The sequence below is a fragment of the Megalops cyprinoides genome, chromosome 7, assembly GCF_013368585.1.
Source record: "Megalops cyprinoides isolate fMegCyp1 chromosome 7, fMegCyp1.pri, whole genome shotgun sequence".
Lineage (NCBI taxonomy): Eukaryota > Metazoa > Chordata > Actinopteri > Elopiformes > Megalopidae > Megalops > Megalops cyprinoides.
The window spans coordinates 11,452,511-11,474,244 of NC_050589.1; the positions used below are offsets into that span (position 1 = coordinate 11,452,511).

Genomic DNA, 21,734 nt, shown 5'->3' on the forward strand with positions numbered 1-21,734 from the left:
GGAGCCATGAAGAGGCATACATCCGTGGAATCTGAACAGATCACAGTCACTGTTAGAACCCACACCTACACGGGCCCTCTGCACCAAGCAGAGGAAGGACCACAATGCAGTCTTTGTTGAACAAAACTGCCCTTTCACACACACTAAAATCCAATGAGACTGGACACCTTCTGCAGGTGGAGGAAGTAACCCTTTACTTCAAATTACAGTGAGATATTCAACACAGCTCAACCACAAACTCATGTGTGTGCGGTGTGCGAGAGCATGTGTGTGACCAGGTGTCCATAACCATGTGTGTGTACAGTACAAATAGGAATGTGAATATTTGCATCTGTGTATGGTTTTGTGTTGAGTGTCAGAACCGGCTCTACACTTCCATGTCCCTCCACCTCTGACAGCCCTATTTGCCCTTCACTGTCACGTGCAGACCTCAGGATCAGGCGGGACGAGGCCAGCTCGCACCCCCCTCCAGAAGGAGGACAGCTGAATTCCATTAGAAACTTCGCCATCTTCCCCCGTGGAAGAGGGAGGGGCGTGGGCCGCCGAAACAGGAAACGGGATCAGAGAAGGGTGTCTTTCCTGCCTTTATCTGGCATCTTATCTATGTCTTTATTGCATTTCTCTCGGATTTAAAGCCGCCTTTAGACAGATTTATAAGGGCTGCAAATAGTACATTTCGTAAATTTGTAAAGGGAGCTTGTTCAGGGGAAAAAAAAAATACTGTCTGGGTCAAATTGCAGAAGGCAAATGAATTGATATGCGGAGCTAAAAGCTACATCTACAAAGTGTTTCCTTTAATAAATCAAGTGATGGAGCTAGCAGTGGGCACTGAGTTAGCGTCCCGTTAATTACTTCCTTTATATACTTGACTCGGGTACTCCAAGGAACTAACATTTCACTTGTGGACGGCAGTGGCTGCAGTCTGAATACAGATTGCCCGCTGGAGTCCTGAGTCATTCCTTGGCAGCTGTTTGACAGCTGAACTCGTGACCTCAGACGGGTAAGAGGGATATCCCTGCTCTGGCTTTGGGCTGCCAAGCTATGAGTAAAGACACACTCCAGTTCAACTCTAGTCCACCTCCATCTTCATATTAAATCCTGAAAGATTTTCATTCCCATCAGTTCCAATCCTGGGTTTAGGCCAGGGCACCATCTTACCAATGATACACGACACTGGGCAGTGCTCACAATTTGGTTTGAGTGCAAGAATGTGATTGGCTATCCCTGGTGTACAGCAGAAATGCTACTGGATAACTCTGGTGTTGAGAGTTCTCAAGAGAGGAACAGTAAGGTAACTAGCTACCTGAGGTGTGGAGCAGCAATGTGATTGGACAGAACGGGAGCAGCATTTTTTTCCAGTGAAAACAGGAAGGTGCTGACAGATGCAGTGCACTGTAATCTGAGCAGGCACAGAAACCTGCTGTTATAGGATTTTTCCCCCCGCTCTGTCGTGAGGTTCAAAGTGGATTTCTCAAGTTTCCCTGTAAAAATCCCGGGTCGTTTGGTGTAAACGAAGCAGAAATGTTCACAGGACTCTCTGATGCTCTGCCTCAGCTCCTCCTCGAAATGTTGAGTGAGGAGCAGCCACACGAGTCAGCACATCTGGTTATTACACAATCACTCCGCATGCCTTCAGAGCCAGGCATGGAGAATTTCAGCAAAGCACCTCGCAGAGACAGTTTACAGTACGGCAACGCTCCGAGGTTTGAGAGGGAACTGGGGAGCCTAAACTTCAATGCTCACCTTTTAAACCATCAGAGAGAGGTGCACTCTTCAGCATAGAGGCTTATTAACACTTACCTGTACAATTCCAGTCAACATGAACTGAGTCTGCCACAGCACCTACATCCCTGTGGTGGAGTTCAGAGACTGGGGTTATCCCAGTCTGATTACTCTGATTATTCTAAAGGGTGCTGATTACTGTAAAAATAGCTAAATTATTTCATTGGTGGAATGGTGTAACTATTTTTAAGGCAGAACAATGTGACTATTACACTAGTGGAACACTGATTATTCTATGAGTGGAACACTGAGATGGTTCCATAAAGCAGAACAGTGGGATTACTCTGTTCTTGGAACAGCGTGATAACTCTATAGGACAGATCAGATCTAACCTGTACCAAACAGTGAAAACATCCATTAGAAACAGAGAATTCCAATGTCTTACATAATTATTACACACTCCCTATGGAGAAACGGTCAAGGGGCCAATCACTTGGGACACAGAAATGAATGTATACACACGTGTGTTCCTGCACACGTGCATGTGTGTGGACATCTGCCTGCATGTGCCACCTCCATTACACAGTCCACACACACACACACACACACACACACACACACACACACACACACACACACACACACACATCTGGGAAACACATCAGAGCTCTGCATGGTGCAGGATGCCTTTGATACCATGGCCCTGCTGAAGTGCAGGAAGAAAAGAAGAGCAGAGCTGAGAGCCTGCCAGCGAGATCTCCAGCGTCACTCAAACACAACGAGTACCATCAGAGCCACAGCCCACAGAGCCTCCTGACAACCCCCAGAGTCTCCCGAGAGTCCCCAGATCTCAGCATCCTAGGGCAAAAAATTACCCCAGAGGGAGCAGAGCAGAGGAGGTGTTATGAGAGAATGAGAGGGCCATGATAGCCCACAAGGTCTCATACCAACCTCAAACCCGCTCTGAGTGAGTGGCACAAGCAGGGATGCAAGGGGGGGGGTGACTGGAATTTTGGAAACTGTCCAAAGAAACATTCCAGAATTTTCAAAGGGTCTGGATTCATTTTGCGGCTTGTGCTTGCTCTCTCCCTTCCTCCCTCCCTCCCTCTCTCCCACCATATCCCCCATCCTGTTTTACTGGGATACGGCAGTTCTGCACTCAGTTTCTACCACATTTTTAATTACTTTTCTCCCTGCTTCCTGTTCTGAACAACGGAGACCAGGCGATTCTCCACAGGAGAAAAACAGTTCACAGAGACAAACTCTGCACAGTCTTCTGTGCCAGACTACAGCAGCAGTGAAAAAAAGCAGGAGAGGTTTATCTTAGCTTCTCCCCTAGACTGCTATCACTCATCCAGCACAGAAGCCTGCTTCCTCCAGATGGACAAAGCAGTCATTATTAGACCTTCAGACTCCCCACACAAGCCCCTCAAACATGCAGCCCTGCTCTGAGAGTGAGCCTGGCTGAAGCAGACTTACCCTGCAGTTGAATCGCCATTGTGTCTGAGTGACTAACACACCTCAGCACACCAGACGCACCGCGTTTCAGACCCACCCAGCACACACGTGTGGTAATGCCAGTGAAAATTGATTTTTTTTTTTCCCCTCCTTAAATAATTACAACGTCGCATAAAGACGACAGCCGGTAATTTGATGCAGGCTTTCAGGGACATGAAAGAGAGATCTCTGCATTACGCTCCAGGCATTGCAATAAAACATTTTCCACCACACACGGCTTATTGTGTTTTGCTTTTGGAAGATTACTGACTCGTGTGGAATGCAGGGGATGCTTTAGAGACGTGAGTCCTGTTATAAATTTCGACAGGGAACACATTGCTTCCTGAGATGGCCGTCATGAATCACAAAGCCACAGTGGCATGAAAACTATGATAACCATAACAAAAAAACCTGCTTATTCAAGTGTCTGCAATCAGGTCAGCAGGAACGGCCAGGGTGATGAGGTTTATCCATAAACACTGCCCACGTCTTCAGAGAACTTGGAATCAAAACGAAAAGCTGCTGAATCAGGGCAAACCAGAATAACGTCTGCTATTCCATCGCCAGCCAACACCCCTCTCATATGGTACAACCCTCAGAGATTGCAGTGTAAATGATCTGGCACTCCCCCCCCAGGGGAAGATGTGGCTTCTTCCAGTGACAACTTAAACAGAGATTTAGAGGTCTTGCTTCTCTGAGCTCGGCCTGGGACAGGAGCACATCTCTCATACCCGGGTGACATACAGCTCCACCTTACAGAGATGAGGAGAGATACCTTGTTATTTCTGGAGTTATCAGCACAGCAGTGGCCTGGCAGGCAATCAGAAGGATGGGCAGAATGAAGTACTTAAGAATGGAAATATTTGCCCAGAGAAGGTACACACAATGACTGTGCACATCTCCAACCTGTTATGTACCTTTCAGTTTACAGCCACCTGCCACTCCAGAAGAGAGATTTTGGATGATAACTTCTTGCTTCCTACTTCCTCCCAATGGCTTAGAACAGCAGCTCTGAGCTGCCTCAATTCCAGTGACATCATCGGCTGTGGGGCCACCTGAGGTAAAGCCCATGATTAATGCTCAGACAGAGGTAAACATCAGTCACGTGAACAGCCAAAGCAAAACTAAGTAAAGAAGAGAAGGATCCAAACTGTGACCCTCAAACTGCAGCATGTCAAGGCCTCTATGGGAAAATGTTTCGGTGAATGATACTGTGATGGAGTATCCCACAGGACAGTACAGCACAAGCCCTTGCAATATCACCTTTTATTTTGAGGATTTGGGTCAGCCTAAAATGAGCTATTGCCTGCAACTCAGAGGTGAAGTTCTCTCACACAATGATTTATTGCACCATCCATTTGCTAAAGATAAAAAAAAAACACCACCACTCTATAATCTTTTTTTTTCCCCAAAAGATGTCCCTGAACAGGAAAGAACTGCAGTATGGCATGTTTTCAAAGCAAACCTGCATCTGCACGAAGTTTCTTTACATACAGCAACTGCTTAGCCAACACCCTTATCCAGGGCAACTTAGACAGTTAGCATTTTTAACATTATGCAAAACAGCTGGATGCTTTGGTGTTGGTAGACATTCATTTTAAGCAACTTGCTCACTTCACCAAGGATCTGACCCTCAGGTTATGAGAAGCTCCAGTCCCCCAGCTGTAGGCAGCTGTTTGCTGGCCTTCTGCTGTGCTTGCGGTTTGAGTCTGCACACCGCACCCTGAGCCTGCGCCAGGACTCCGAGCCCTCCATCACCAACCCATTCATCTCGCGTTGTGCGGATGCTCCTGATTGGCTGGGTCAATAGGAAAGCGGCTTTACGGCATATGCCGAACGTAAACGCGCAGTGATTGATGCGCAGCGATTCCGGTGCGGTCCGGGATCGCTCAATCCCGCGCTGGCAGCCGGCGCCCGCAGAACCGGCTGCGTAAATCACGGCGGTACAAGGTCAGGTGGCACCTTGCACAAAGTAAACTCCCCCCCCGAAATCTGCGTTACGCTCCCCCCCTTCTGCTGCAAATACAGAGGAACGAGGCCAGCTGGTTCTGTGCGAGAGTGCTGAATGATCGATTACAACATGCCTCAGCAGAATGTGTTTGCACATTAAAACAGGGGAAAAAAAAATGCCTGATGCTGGTGTACAAAAACAAAGCCTGTCTGAAGAAAAACTGCCTCTCAGCTGTGCCCTTTCTGGATTGAGTTCAGCTCCGTGACTCACTGTGGCGAGAACACCGCCGTAAACCACTGATTTCGGGTGCAGAAGCTCAGCTGGTTTACATGACAGCATTTCGATTAAGCCATTTCTCCTGTCCTGAAGTTGGAGAAGTACCACTGCAGTGCTGATAAAAATCAGCTTCACTGAACGAGAATATTTACTCCAGGGAAACACTATGTGGGTAGTTTGAAAATGCATTTCCCCCCCAAACACACTCAAAGAGCACTCTGGCAAGAGTCAATTTTGAAAACCGTTTAACAGCACTAGACATATTTATCCTGTCAGTTGAGAGGTGAGGGGTCTACAGCATTTAACAGATTCACCCAGCACATTTGCCAGTAAATAAGCACCAAGTACTACCTCCAGTATGCAGAATAACTGACAGTGATCCCGTAAATCAGATTGCAGCTTTCAACAAATAGACCTCTCAACAACTTGGATAGAAATGGTGTGTGAATTCAGAGAGGCGGCACTGAGAATTGAGAATTTCAGTTTCATAAAGCTTGCATACAGTGTGCGAAATACCCAGTGGCAATTGGGGGGTCCCCCCCCTACCTATACCTGCCAACATTTAGGTTTCAAAATACGCGAGGTTTTTTCGGGGGTGGTAGTAAATAAATAAGTAAATAAATAATGCAGAAATTACTGGATTACTCGACAACACTTTGTCGCACAGAGAAACAACTAGTATCATCGGAAAGGGTGAGTTCTGCTATTTTGATACGTGGTACGTTGTGAAGCGATAGGGACTTCTTGACTTATTCAACCGAGAAACAGGAGTGTGAAAATGGGTGAAGAAATTAGTAAAGATATTACTCTGCAAAAGTTTGATCTGTCTTCATAACGTGATTATTTCGGTCTGTAAAAATATGTGACTAGTATCATTACAAAGTTCCGGTTCCGCTCTTTCTATGCAATGACGAGTTCATGAGTAATTCAAACAAGAGTAATGGGTGTGGAGATGGACGCAGAGCTGTATGCAGATTGTAACTATGATTAAGGGATGTGAATTTGGACACAGTCTGCATCTGTCAGGCAAGTGACAAATAGTTTTTTTCCAGTTTTTTTCCAGAGAACCCCCAAAATTTTGCTGTTGAGGCTCATGTGTCAATCGAGGGGTCTTGGACCCTCCGAGACCCCTCGTATTTCACACCCTGCTTGCATACCTAACTCTGACTTAACATTAACAAAATACATAATCACAGCTTCACTAAGCTGGAATACAGGATTTCAACTTCAACTTCAATTTCAAAGCACTGGAATACATAAACTGACCTGGAAGACAGAGAGAAGCTTGACTTAACAGATCAGGAAGACAGAATTAAGAGGCACAGAGGGGGGCCATTCTACTTGCAATATCAGTGGGAAATGACCCTAACACTTCCAGTCAGAGTTGTGAAAAAACAAAGTTGCCCAACTTCAATGCAACTTAACCTGACAGGTAGTTGCAGATCCAATTTCACTAGCTGGCTAGCCTGGCTGGCTTACCACTTAAGAAGGTAGCTAGGTTGTTTGGCCAAAAAATTACCCTGAAATGTGACTATGTATTTATCAAAGACTGGAGACACAGCTACCTACCGATGTATGTCAGCTGTAGTTAGTTAGTTTGGCTTAGCTGGCTAGCTACCAAAGGGACAGGCTTCCTATTCCTTATATATAAAACAAACATGTAATAAAATTTACCTAAAACAGATATACAGAAAATAGTATTTCAGCTAGCTAATAAAATTATTTTTATTGTTAAAGTATTTTCCAAGTGTCAAATAAACATATTGACTTGACAGTTCTTTAAAAAGCAGTCTGAGCACTAAATGCACTGCTTTTAATACTGTTAGCCATGTTATCGTCTTGTGTATGAGTCAGCAAATAGTTAACAAGCCTCACTGGCCCAATCAGCCTTAAATACAGGTGTGTGACTGCTTAGTAGGAGGCTAGCTTTCTTTTTTTTTTTTTTAGCAGTTTGCCTCTCTGCTCAAGGCTAGTCTTTCTATATTGCTTTCAAAATAAACGATTTGTTAAGACAGTTCCTTCTGTTCTTTTTTCATGAGAAGCCTCGGCCAGCTCCTCTACAAGCCCACCGGACCCACAGGGTGAGACAGAACACTGAAGGTTGACTTCACACCGCAGAGAGAGGGGGCCAATCTCACAGGGCTGGAACACAGAAAAATCACCTTCAGAGAGGTGGAGCGCAGAATCCTCTCCACACAGAGAGCTGGAACAGACTCGCAGGGCAGCAGGGGGGACTGCTGCAGGGTTGGTGCCCGTGTGCCGCGCTATTTCAGGAGAAATTAATCCCCCCTGCAGGAGCAATCGCAGGCATTGTGTTCCACCTTCCTGTAGACACGTGCCATCCTGGTCCCCAGCAGCAGGCCTGAACTCAGTCCTGGTGCAGCGCAGAGCCATTTTCCCCTTACGGAGCAGCGTGCTGCAGGGCAGGACACTGGCAGAAGGGCCCAGGAGAGCCTGCATGATGACTGGCCCTCAATGGCCCGTTCGACAAAGCCTGGCACCAAAGACCGCATTTCCCAGGATCCCTCAATGTTTTATGAAGCGTCACTGCATTGATCGGCTGACTTGCAATTGACAAATGGCTGATGTTAAGGTATGCGATGCCGCAATAAAATGTTAGCCGAGCAAGGTAAGCAGGTTCCCATGATATGACTGCAATCTAACTGAGAGCAGTGTAGAGAAGTGTGTGTTAGATGTAGAAATTACTCTACATCAGAAAACATTAGCCCTCAGTAACAAGGCTGGTCCCCTGATATTGAAGTGCCATTTCTCTGCTGAGGAAGGATCTGGATTGACAGGGGTACTTCAGTGGAATTCCACCGCCATCGTAAACCAAATCACACCAGCTCCATTTTGCTTTCATTTAGACACGTTTGTTCTCTGGGATAAACCCCAGAGACATTTCAAAGCTGTCCAACTTTATTTCAATACATGATAGATGAATGTGCACCTAACTCAACCCTGTGTCTCCTCAACACATTTAATGTTACGCCTTTTCATGAGCTGATGACTGTCCCATATTATCCTGCGCAGCCTTGTGCTTGAATTATGTGCTTCTACCATGATCGCTATACTGCCTGTGTTTACCGAGAGGCCTGGGTGAGTGCGTGTGCTGTGTTTGTGTGTTTTTGCTGGTGTGCTCCGGCCGAGCTTAGCGACGCGCCTCGGCCACCTGCAGGGTTCCCGCCGCGGCGTGGCGCCAGGGCCAGGCAGAGGGACGACCTTTTCACGGTCTGCTGCTCGGACTCGGGGCGTCCGGCTGGGGATCAGCATATGGCATATCTGTGCAGTTTTTAAGGGGGACACCCCCTGTCGCTCCTCTGTCTCTCTGCCCCGACCTCCGCTACCATGGCAGGATAACTGATGAGGTCATAGATAAAGGATGAGGCGCGATTTATCAGTGCTATGGAGACATCCCGGTTGCCACGGCAATGCCTCATCCCGGTCAACCTCGTTGGCAGACAAGCGTCTGGGCAACAAGTGAGGAGTTATAGGCGCCTGGCCTCCAACAGAGAGAGGATGACGTCGCACATCAAGTGATGTCACTGGCGAGGGTGGCCACATGGGACAGCGGTCAGGGAGCCATAATTGTCAGCAGAAGGTTGCAGGTTCAAGTCCAAGGTGATTCACTGCCTGTGAACTCCTGAGCCAGGTGTTTAAGCCTGTGCTGCTATAGCCAGTAATACCACAGCAGTCACAGCTCAAAGCCGCTTCCTCCCTGTGACGGAGGTAAAAGCCGCAACTACTGAAACCTCCACAGTGAGCTTCTTAGACTTCCTTTCTTTTGTTTGACATCTGAACATTTTCGATTCCCCTTTCTTCAGGTCAAGTGCTAATACTTAGAAGGCATACACAACAGCAAATGCAAAACCATGAATCGAGTTCGAAATGTCTGAATACAACCAATTCTGACAGGATGCACATTGGAAAACAGAAATTAATTCAATGCTTGCCCTGAACAGGACTAACTAGTGAGTTCTAACTGTGTGTGTATGTGTGTGTGTGTCTGTGAGTACGTGTGTGGGAGATCCACGTCAGAAGCAACAGTTGTATTCAGCACCATATAAATCTGTCTGACCTGATCTCATAACACACTAAGGACTCATGAGTATTCCAGAAAAGCCAGCCGTCTCCAAGCAAAACATCTTATCTGCCACTGAAGCAGTCAGTCATTTATGTCTTAACTACTGTGTGTAGGGAGTTTTAGTTCAGGAACATCCCAAATCACACTGTAGGTCACTTCTAAGCCCCCCTCCTTCCAAACACACACACACACACACACACACACACACACACACACAGCACTTAGAGGGGAAAAACGTTTCAGCGTATTAAATTATGAGTCACTCATCTGCGGTGAAGCACAGGGTTGCACATTAAGTTGTGCTTTCATCTGCAGAGGCACAGTGGGAGATCTCCTTCCATCCTGCATTCCAGGCCGCAGTCCTCCACAGGTCAGGGGACCTGACCCCCGAGATCCACAGAAACAACCTCCCACACCAATAGCGCCTTTGTGTGGTTTTCCTGAGTGAGGGAAAGGGAGTGTGTGTGTGTGGTTGCGTGTGCATGTGTGTGTGTGTGTGTGTGTGCGTGTGCGTGCGTGCGTACGTGCGTGCGTGTATAGGAAGTTATTCAAGTACCAGACCGGGGCGATCTCACTGCTTTGATTATAAATGCCATTTGTTCTTCTTTTTTTTTATTTTCTAAGATTCTGAGACATAAACCCAGACTGGTTGAAAGACTGAACTGTAGGTATGATAAAAAAAAAGCCAAACAGTTTTAAAAGCTCTGTTCGGCAATAGGAGGCACTGCTTCATGTGAGGAAGCTCACATTGTGGAATGCATGGACTCCTATTCACAGGTCCTACCTACGCTGGAAAATAAAAACCATGCAGATACATAGTCAGAAGATCCAGTCTTCAAAAATAGGCCCTTTTCTATGTCATTTTTCAGAGCAGGCTCAACATTTGTGTGTGTTTGTGCGCATGTGAAAGAACACTGCCGAGGAGGGAAACGGCGTGTGTGAGCATGCATAAGCGCACAACAGCAGCCACAGAAAGCATGGGCCCAGGTTCATGACCGTTTGAGACTGAAACTGAATTTAAACCTTTGCGCTCTCGCTGTTGCCAGTGGATCTCACTCGCGCTCCTGTCTATGGCCTGTATTCTAACCACTCCTCTGTTCCCAGGCTGATTCTGTTTTATAAGCAGGTGGAAGCAGACCACAGATGTTTATCCAGATGTTGCCATCACATTTAAATTCACCTCATTTTTAGTGCAATATTCTGTTCTATTCAAATACATGTTGTTTTCTTCTAACTTATGAAATCGAGCAATTTGCAAACACATTGCATCTTTCCGAAGCAGACAGATTGGTGGAATTTCTCACAGCAATAGTCCAGATTTATTTTAGCCTTCCTGAAATGAGCCATGGGAAGAAACTGTTGAAAAAAGCAGTGCTATACTCATTTCTTCCCTATTGTAGTTCTGAATTTGATGTCCCACATTCTATGGTAGCGAGGTCAGCAGAAGCCAGAGAGTCACGTCTCTCTCTGAATCCTCCTCTTTGTGTTCACACAAAGCGGAAGTGCACTGCAGGGACCCAGCCAGGGTCAAGGGTCAAAGGTTAAGGGGTGGAGCAAGGGGGGTTTAGGGGCTCTATCCTGGGTTTAGAGGGTTCCCATGGAACTGCCCCGTGCAAACAGAAGCAGGACGCAAAGAGGCGTGCTGACCTCAGCTCCGCTGCAATGCAGGGGCAAACCGCAGCCCACTGAGCGCGGGCACCACGCTGGCATCCAGCACACGCAGGCCCGTGTGTGCAAAGCCATGCTGCCGCATAACACCACTGCAGGAGCATGCTGGGAAAAATCTGTGATGTCATAATGGCTGAGGGATTGTGGGAACCGAGCCACACAGGAGTCTGACTGCCCCGGTGGAGCAGTCAAGTGTGAAGCGCTTAATGCAATCCCATTTCATAATACTCCATACCATACTGTCAGACAAATAAAAAAAAATAATGAAACGTAAACATCCCATAAACATCCTGTACAGGGAATCACGATAATTCCATTTCTGTAACAGAATTAAATGCTGAAATGAAGCGCTCACCACAGAGGCAAATCAAATAAACCAAATGTATCACCGTGGCTCAGAGCATTTGCCCATATATGTATGTTAGGATTGCACTAACTTGAAATGAAAACCTGTGAGTTTTTTTTTTTTGTTTTTGTTTTTGAGCTCGAGTTCACCCTCGAGGCATTTGAGTAAAGCCAGCGCTGTGTTGTGAGTGAACAAGAAAAGCATGCATGTTTAGACAGCATGAGCCGGCTGGCAGGAAGGGAACAGGCTCATTTGCAGAGGCTCAGGAGTTGTAAATCCTATAGAATATTGGTTTCTACTTACAACAACACTGCATGGACATCAATAATGGGAATCTGACCAAGAAGCTTAGCCTGTTAAAGGCTTGGAAATACTCTTTGGTGCATCTTAGAGCCTAGTTCCTTCAGTGCTGAAGACCACAGTTATGTAACTGTTAGCTGCTGAAAAAATGTAGATTTAGATAGATGCTACAGAAACTGTTTAGGCTGGAGGCATGTTTGTCTGCAGCCAGGCACACAGAAACTAAACCTCAACCACACCCACCAGCCAGTGTTAGAGGGAACTTTTCCTCCAATACTCTTGCATTTTTGATAACAGGTCAGCAGTGTGGACGGGAACGCCTGATTGATTTCCATGCAGGCATTCTGAAATAATCATGACTCATAATCTCAGCACTTAGTGCAGATGAAAGCTGTTTGTGCCTCTGTGCTTTGCTGACTGTATCATCACAGCTATTAGACCATCAACATTACAGAGACACCCCCTCTAAAGTCAAAGCCTGTCTCTCACCATCAAACTACAGACACACCCACAGGCCAAAGCCTGTGAGAGTGACACCACCAAGCAATTTAAGTATAACTCACTCATAGCCATTGATGCAGAGACAGACCGCTACTGAGCCATTTCGTATTGGTGATATGATTATGACATCATAAAGCAGGGCCCAGAGCAAACATGTCCACATGTTTCTCTTCTCAGATTCACTCTGGAACATACAAGCAGGTGATTTGCAAAAAAGAGTCCTAAAATGTGATCAAGTTTCTGCCCTCAGAAAACCTTCGGCTTCTCAGACACACCCACATGGGAGTGACAGTGCTTTTTTGGGGTGGTTGCCAGAAATGTGAGGTGACACAGATGACACACTCATCACCACACCCTGGCAGACGAAGAATGACAGTAGTTTGCTGTGGACAGGAGAGTCTTCTGATTGGTCCATACGAGTCAGTGATTGACAGCACATTGTAGATGCTTTCCTTATGAGATTTCTGGTGCTAAAACATAGCACATGCCACCTGACAACCCAGAGCAGTGGAATGTGTGGACAAAGGCCAGATACAGATACAGATATCCCCCCCCCAAAAAAAAAAACTGTGTCTGATGTACACAGCCCCAAGAGGGGGCGACACAGCCCTGAGAGACAGGGGGGGTACAGATGGGGGAAGGGGGTACAAGAAAGGGGAACAGGATGTTCCTTGAGCTCAGTAGGAACAGATGGCAAAGAATGGCAGCCACTCTGCTGCTTCCTATTGGCTCATGTGAAAGAGTGGCACTTTTTACAGTACTTCAGGCTGGGAGCAAGCAGCGGTGCGTGAGGAGATGCTACAGAACCTCAGATGTAGTGCGTGTGCTCGTGTGCGTGTCTGTGGTTAGTGTGTATGTGTGTACTTACAGAGAATGTATGTGTAGCATGTGTGTGGCTGCATGTGTGTGTGAAGTGTATCGGAAGGGTGTGTGTGTGTGAGTGTGTGTGCGTGGGTGGAGTGTGTGGGGAGCGTGTATGTGCAGAGTTGGTGTGTGTGTGTGTGTGTGTGTGTTGAGGCAGAGCGGGACTGAGAGAGAACAGAAGCTGTCAGCAGGGTCTGTTCTGTCTCATGTGTGGAATGGTGCAACACTTATCTGGACCAATTAAGCCTAATAAAGATGTAATTAGGACTGGACAGGAGGAACAGCAAGGGCCTGCACGGCTATCCAGTACTCAGCGTTAGAGGAAAAGACCAGCTTTCCGCAGTTATTCAAATCCAAAAGATTTCTGCAACCATTTAAACTGAAGGAAAATCCAAGTTTAACCATTTGACCCTAAGCCAGCCCCTAAAAATTCTGCCCTCCACGCAAATCGTTCCCTCTTGCAACAGCGTTTTACTCAGTGGGTGAAATCCTTCCTTTAAATCACATCTTTCATGTAGGAAAATCCATTTGTACTCTTGTGGTAAAAGAAGTCCATTAAGAAGTGGTTTCCACATTGATCTACTCTACAGTCGTTTCCATAAACGTGGATAAAACTAGGAAGGCTACGATTTAAAAATCGCACTCAGCAGGCCATCCTTTCGTGACGTTTTAATTTGGAATTTCCACATCAGACAAGAAACAGCTGCTTCTGACGTGTTGCATGAACTGAGACGGACGTCTGCAGAATGCGACGGTGAGAGGCCAGGTGAGCAAGCATTTTAACTATTCTAAACATTCACATATCTTTACAGTACTAAAGAGTCAGAACCAGCCGGCTCAGTGAATCCCTTCACCCAAAGTGACAATTGTCTGCAGTCTCAGTCCACACTGCCCCAGTTATTGAAGCCTATTAACAATGTGTGTGAAATATGGAATGGAAATTCTGTCTTACTCTGTGATTCCTCCCCCCCAGGCAGACCCCCAGCTGAGGTTTTCTTCAATTAAAAAGACATCACCACGGCAACCAAACAATACCTGCATTTCAGGAGCTTTCATCACTCCTCGGGACCGGAGCATTCCGGAATGTGGAATGTGGTTATGATCATCACACTACAGTATAATCCCGATTCTGTCGGCTGCTCTTCAGGAGAAGAAAGCACTTGCAGGGCCCAGCGCCACCAGGAAGAGTCCCTTCTTTTCACAAGCGCAGACTCCAAGCCAAGTCAGAAAGAGTCAGAACCATCGCCTCCATGGTCAGTGCTCACCGCCTCACTCAAATGGAAACTAATCCTAATACATAAAGTTTGGAGGCTTCCTCAATATGAACCCTGTGCAATCAACAGGGGAGGTCTTCTCTTTGGGACAGCCTCCATTTAAATGATCTCACCCTGCAGGGGGTCCACATCTCTGTACTGACAGCAACCATAGCGATGACCTGCATTATAGGCCAGGGGCTCCTCTAAAATCAGACCTAGCAGCTTCCTTTTTGGATCGAACCCTCATCCTATGAATACAGGCTGTGCTTCTCCCTGGGTGTTTAAAGATGAGCTGTGTTAGCACTCTGAAGGATAAGCACAAGCTCCTCCTGCCTGCTTCTCAGGTTCAGAATACATCTGGAGAAAGCAGGTTCTGCTGGAGTCCTGATAGCAACAAGCCACAAACATCACTGGAACAAGCATCAACTCCCAAAAGAAAAATGACAGACAGCTTGCAGATAATTATACCGGCATCAGATTTATGGTGACTTTTTTCCTTCACTAGAACTATTCAAAACATCACGTAGATCAACTTCCTCCATCTATGAATATTTTGTTTGTGAATTTCTTATGCATGCTTTTGAAATTGTGTGTAACACAGTGGGTGGTAGATTTACACATTTTTGCTTGCAAAGCCTGTTATAGGGGGGCTTTACCAGCAGTTATGTCAAAGTGTCATGATAATGGATTGAGCCATCATGTGGTAACTGACTCAGTAATTTGACCCAATCACATTGCTTTGTGTTAGACAGCGTGGTCTCTGAACTCAAAGATATGAGTGGCAGCACATGACAGCTTCAGGACTCCAGGACTTCTGGGGTTAGCAAAGCCTCAGTCTCATTATTTTCCATAATGAAGGCAAGCTAAAAAGCGTTTAAGGACACAGTGTTCTCTGGAGAATCAGACTTGGTGGCCTTGCCTTCAAGATCCTTAAATCTCATCCCCCAACTGACAAGACACTGTGTCGCTCCTCAGCGTCTTCACTTGGAATGAACAGAAACGAATGAATGAGCCCATTTGAGAAAACAAAACTGTGAAAGAGGATAGTATCCACTGTCATACTTGTCAGAGAGCCAACAAAATTACAGCAGTCCTAGAAACAAATTAGCGTGTCTCTCTTTCGGGGTGAATAGGTATTTAATAAGATGGGGCTTGCGTATTCTGGCGTGTGCCAACAGGAAGGAGATATCGTTACAATTGCTACCTCGCGCCCATGAGAAGTTACTCCATACGCCTTCCTGCAGTTGAGGAAGGGGATTTCCATTTCAAAATTAAGTTATTAATTAGTCACCATCTTCATTCCACCACACCCCCTTTCAGCACGATAGGGAACCTAATGTACACGTTCCAAACAAACTAAACAACTTGCCCAACCCATGTACAGTATTCATGCCAAATTCTCGCGGTTTACGATGAAACTTTCGGTCACATTTCTCTTTGGCCGGAAAAAAATCGAATTTAAAAACGCAGGTACCATCCTTTATCAAATCCCACCTTAATCTCACTTTAAACACAACATCATTGTCTCATTGAGACTTAGCAGGTATCGCGCATATTTGTTGATGTGCACTGTTGCAGGAGAAGTAGCCTTCGCATTGATCATGTTATCTGAGACTTTTAACATGTGGGATCATTTAAAAGTGGAAATGGGGGAGGTGGTTTCACTAACTGAAAAGGAACAAGGAGGCACAATGTCGGGATTTAAGTAATGAAAAATGAAATCATTAAGGTAAACCATACTATTGGCAGAGATACATTAACACTAATCGGACAAGGCTCATGACCCATTGCGGGACTATTCGGAGGGTACTGCAGCCAGACCTCCCTGCTGTCGTCGGAACGAGATTAGTAGCTCCACATACAAAGCCACAAACACACCCTCCCTCGCTGAGATCACAATTACGATTCAGTCTCCAACAGTGCACAGGATATAGACTCTTCGGTGTTTATTCAGACCAATATGCTGGCTCTCTTTAACGCATTGCCAATATTGTTCGTGGCAGCAGACACGCACGTGATGACACGCAGAAAATCAATAGCTCTACAACAGAACACCGTACGATCACGAGCATTAATGCGGCCGTGAATGGGGAGAAAACGCCCAGCTCGCTCTGCATGCGGTGTCTGACGAAAAATGAAAATTCATAGCGGTCAGATCCAGCTGGCACTATCAATGAAGCGTGAAACGCTGCTAAAAGTCAGCACCCCAAATTCAAGTCGAATAAAACATGACAACTCACATGCATTAGCGTTCTGCGATATACAGAGCGACATGACTTCTAACCGATCGGATAATCTAAGCGGTATAATGAATGATCAAATGTTCCATACAAATATCGCAAGGGTGTGTTCGGTTCATTATAGCAGGACATACGCAGGACGTGGGAAAAGCCTCACACAATAGCAACATCCCCAATAATTCCGATTGCGTGATGCGGAACGTCGATGATCAATTTGGGGTTACACGAACGTTACAATGTCCTGTAAATCCATGTAGGCTAAGCAAAGTTGAGATCATACAGTAATTGACCTAGCTACCAACTGACCAAATTAAAACACACACATCTGTAAAACCACAGGGAGCGATATGATAGCAACTTGAGATAGGACTCACCTTTGACTTGAGTTTCATATTCCGCGATAATCTCCTTGTCCTTTCGTAGTTTCGCAGGTGAAGTCATGTTTGCACGTTGCCTACTGTTTTGGGATTAGAACCCAGCAACTAACACCGCTGTTGATGAGATACAGCAAATTAAGTGTGAACTATAACGTTAAAAGTGACAAATCCGATGGGAATTATTCAGAGGGACACTGTGGCTAAACGCAGCCGGGTTGCTATTGTTCCAGTCGACGTTCAGTCCGTCCGCATTACGAGCAGAGGCTGCGGTCTCCTTCTTGGTATGTGTGGTACACGCGTCCCCGCACCCCGTCGCTGAATAAAGAGCAAAGAGTTTCATTCCCTCGTACCAAAAACAATCCAAGAATAACAGCCGGATCCAGCGGTTACTGAAGCTGTTTCCTCATTGCGAGCATTCACGGAACGGGCTGTGGCGTGCAATGCAGGGGGTGTCTTCCCTCTGAAACGCAGACAAGGATGGGGTTGTGTCATGGTGCACCCGGCTGGACGCAAGATGCAAAAATGTCAGTGGCGCACGGTTAACATCTAAGTCATAACACGTGGAGCCGTCTAAACCTTTATTTGCTATAGCATAATAAATTGCGTCTGCGGGGCACACAAGTCACTTTTCAGTTGTGATCAAACATCTGGCAATTTGCAGCTAAAATGCAGCATCCTGTAAACTGAATCTGGCACAAACTTAACAATATATTTTACTTTACTGTAAATTTCCTAATTATTTAAATATCGTTTGGTTGCCTGCTTGGTGCAATTCGTACTGCTTCAGAGGGGAATAAAAATAGTTGTCTTCAGCTAGTTCTGTTAATGTCGTTGGAAAATTCAAAGCCCTAAGCGGTATGTTTGAATAACAGGGTGTGAGGCTTGGTAGCGGGATGCAGAAAAGTTAACGTTAAGCAGTTTTCTGCCTGCGTCAGTCCTTGAAATTGGATTTCGTCGTGTTGTTAAACCGGCCAAAACATCAAAGGGATTTCGGCACCGGACAGGAAACGCGAATGACAACATGTGTGATCGGCTTCCCGTTTCGAAAAAGAGTACTGCATAATACGACTTTAGTTCATTCAAACCCATAGGATCGTAACAAACGCAATCTAGTTTGACTGTCCTACAAACAAGAGCTCACTTCGCAGCAGTACCGGCAGCAGTTTTCCTCAACATACCACACTGATTTGCATGTATCGCAGCTACTTGAGTTAGCTACCGATGTTATCTACGAAGTCATTTAAGACATTAATGAATTAGCTAACCCCGTAATTACTTTTCGTTTAAAGTATATGCCATTTTGCAATCTAAAAGACAGATCTACTTGTGTAACTAAAACGTATATGTTTAGCGTATGCGTGTCGTGGCCACTTAGATGGTAACAGTGACAGTTATTGTAGTAGTTAATACTTGCACCAGGTAACTTTACCGTGTAGCTACAGTATACATGTGTAACACTATCGAAACGTTAGCAATGAATATTCAGTTATCTTGCAATTAACAGCAAATATCTAAAGCCTAATGTCACTACTCACCTTATTGAATGCACTCCCTATTTAGCTAATCTAGCTAGCCTAAACGTTTCCTTTGCCAAAACTGAGGCTTTGGCTAACTAGCTCTGCTACTGGTACGACCGACCACTTACGTATGTGTATTTAAAGCATACACAAAAAAGAGATGGAGAGATTGGCATACCTACAGTTCTGCTTCCCATGCCTTTATGTCAATATAAATGAGACAACTACATAGTTTGCACCCGGTTCAAGCGACACCATTGCAACTTTTCCTCCTCCTTAGAGTAACTAGCTGCCCGACTTCCAGCATCTATCACAAATCTTGGAAGAAAAGTAGGATAGTCAACCATGCCTCTTTACATATAAAATATCTTGCACTTATTCATTGGCTACAACACTTAAGAATGGCACCCCGGTGGACCAATCGAAAGGCTCAAACAGGTTATTGAAAATCACTAAAGAATTCAACCACCCAGTCATATTGGGCAGGCCTATACCAGGCCCATACGTATGAGGCGGGACGTAGCCCACTGAAATTTGAACGGAGTCTGGTGAGATGTGAAGTTTTGAGAGACAAAAAGATTCTTTGGAACAGAGAACAGAGCACCAAGCTGCCAAAGTAACTGCACTGGACTTATGACAGTCAGCCAATGATCTCTCAAGTCGGCAAGCCAGTATAAATACGCGCTAAGCAGAGCTAACAGGTGATAAATAGCTCGTCTGATACTGTTAAAAGTACTGTTTTAATCAGTCTTCACTTGCCGTGAGTCTGAAGCACAATATGGATAGTAAGGAACGGGGTTTTGTAATCATAAGGTGGCTGGTTTGATTTCCAGGTGGGACACTGCTGTGGAACCCTTGAGCAAGGTACTTAACGCAAATTGTAACATGTTCAACTTAATGAAAGGTTGATTTGCGAGCTGGCATTATGTTACTGTCCTCTAAGGGAGTCCGTATGATTGTTTTCCCTTAGGTCACCCGTATTCATTATAGCTGACAGAATAAACCGTATTCCACTGCTGTACCAAAGAAACGGCTGAGAGTGGTCATAAAGGTGTTTCGCCCCACAGGTGGCCTGGACAGGTGGCTATTTATCCAGCTATTTGTTGTTGCTTTTATGACAATTCTTCCATTTTCTTCCGTTTGTAACTACTATGATAAACTCAAGCAGAAATCAGAGAGCCTATGGTCTAGCAGCCACCAGACTGCAGAATAGCGCAGTAACTGGGAATGGTGACGATAACCAACAGTTAAATCACTCATTCATTCATCAATTCATTCATTCAACTACTTTTATATTGCAAGCCATTAAACGATCCCATCGCCTGTAGAGTGAAGTATGCAACTGACCACATTTCATATTCACACCAGCAAATTCAATCAAGCTAAACGGGATGGCTACAGAAATGGATACCATCCAAATCAAGCACCCTAAAGTGTACAGCACATATTTAGGAGCATGCATTTTGCTACCCGGGAATGCAGCTCAGAGCTGTGTACGATTTTAGTGCTTTTCTATAACAGAATGTGATTATGCTAGTTTATCTGTAATTTTAAAAACTCAACCCCGTGGTGAGATAGTTCTCCACTTTGTACTTTGTGTGGAGTTATCTTGTCTGCATAACAAAGTCAACTGTTGTGCATTTTTATCCACTTTTAATTGTTGAAATTAGTTGAGATAGAACTTGCACCAGCTACTTCTACTTATCGGAATGTTTAATCTAAAATGCTGTGAAGAAAATAAGATGCTAAGGCAGACTGTATGCATTGTTCCCTGGAGGTGACGCAAGGCAGTGGCTGGACAAAATGGTGTGACATCTGTGTTTCTTACTTTAGGTAACAAAGAACCTCAAAGGCAGCACGAAACCTAGAAATTAATTAATTTACAGAATCCTGTTGATGCAGCTGGATTGTCCCCATTCATGTCGATGGAGTACTAATTCTGCTAATCATTTTCGAAGTCACTAGATGCAAAAACAAACAAGCAATTACACCACCATTCTGGTTTGACTGAGTAATTTGAACAACTGCACAGTGAGTAGAAAAGGATGGCTCATGTTCAGTGGCAGTGTGATGCATTCACCGCCAGCGCTGGTGAATGCACAAGGCGTCTCAGAGCTGAAAGTAGCACTTCAGGGCAGAAAATAATGAATAGAAAATGATCAGAAACTCTGTTTCAGCCTGCAAATCTGCCCATAAGCAAAGTTCCAAAATATATAGTTCCACAGAGTACTCTTGAAATTCCAATGCTCTTGCATGCTGTCATTTTAAAGCAGAAAGAAGCAGAGAAGCAGCCTAGCATCTGTATGCTTTGTAAAGATGCAGCTGTCACACACGTGTTTGGGTGGACACATGGGCACTCCTACAGAGTATGGTGTTGGGTAAGTGGTATTGCGCTGTTAGGAGTGGCTGCATAGCTGTCACTCACAATGTTAATTGATTGGCTAAAGTGCATAGTTTGCAGCATCAAGGGGCACTGGAATACAGATGCTGAAAGTATTGGCTTTACCATTTTGTGATGGCAGGTGATTCAATGTTTTTGATCGGATAGTGTGCCTAAGTGTCCCTGTGGCCACCACAGAACATAACTGATGTGCTCACTGTGAGATGGGCCTACTGCAGAAAGCTGGAGAAAGATTGGAGGTGTGGTATGTGAGGTGGTGGTGATGGATCGTGGGAGGTGTAGAAGTGGGGGTTGACCTGACCTTTGACCCGTCAGGAACGAGACAAGGAGAGGGCCGCCAGGGGAATGGGGGCGTGGGGGGCACTGGAAGTGTGAAAATAAATCAGCCTGTTTCTGTCAGAGCTGTGCGGACAGGGACACAAACACAGAGTGATAAAGTGCACAGGTCCACAGCCACGGTGTGTGTTTATTACTCCTCTCACAGGGAAAGAAAAATCCCATCAATGCCTGACCTGTCTAATTTGCATAAACTGCCAAGCAGGGTTATGTCAGTTATGTAAATTGTGGGGAAGGAGGGAGGGGTTCAAAGTCAACAATGGAAAAAAAAGTTTTTTGTCATGGTTGACTGACTGTAAGATTTTCTGTGAATAATACAGATTGTTTGTTGGTAGTTCAATTGTTTAAATGGTGGTTTGAAGTGTGTGGTGGTTTAAATGTGTGAGGCAGTTATATAA

The 21,734-nt window shown here is 45.4% G+C and overlaps 1 protein-coding gene across 2 annotated transcripts in view; it reads right to left on the bottom strand.

The window, feature by feature from the left end:
• Window positions 1-18,898, bottom strand: part of LOC118780539 (SLIT-ROBO Rho GTPase-activating protein 2-like) — a 55,817-nt gene extending 36,919 nt beyond the window's left edge. The window contains exons 1-2 of one of the 2 annotated variants that reach the window (XM_036533091.1): window positions 18,782-18,898; window positions 17,080-17,542 (exon numbers count right to left, since the gene is read on the bottom strand). In XM_036533091.1, the coding sequence (XP_036388984.1) occupies window positions 17,080-17,146 (67 nt within the window). In that variant the 5' untranslated portion in view covers window positions 17,147-17,542; window positions 18,782-18,898. Of the gene's footprint in view, window positions 1-17,079; window positions 17,543-18,777 lie in introns of both variants that reach the window. The other variant, XM_036533090.1, reaches the window with a different exon arrangement.
• Between the last annotated feature and the right edge of the window lie 2,836 nt (window positions 18,899-21,734).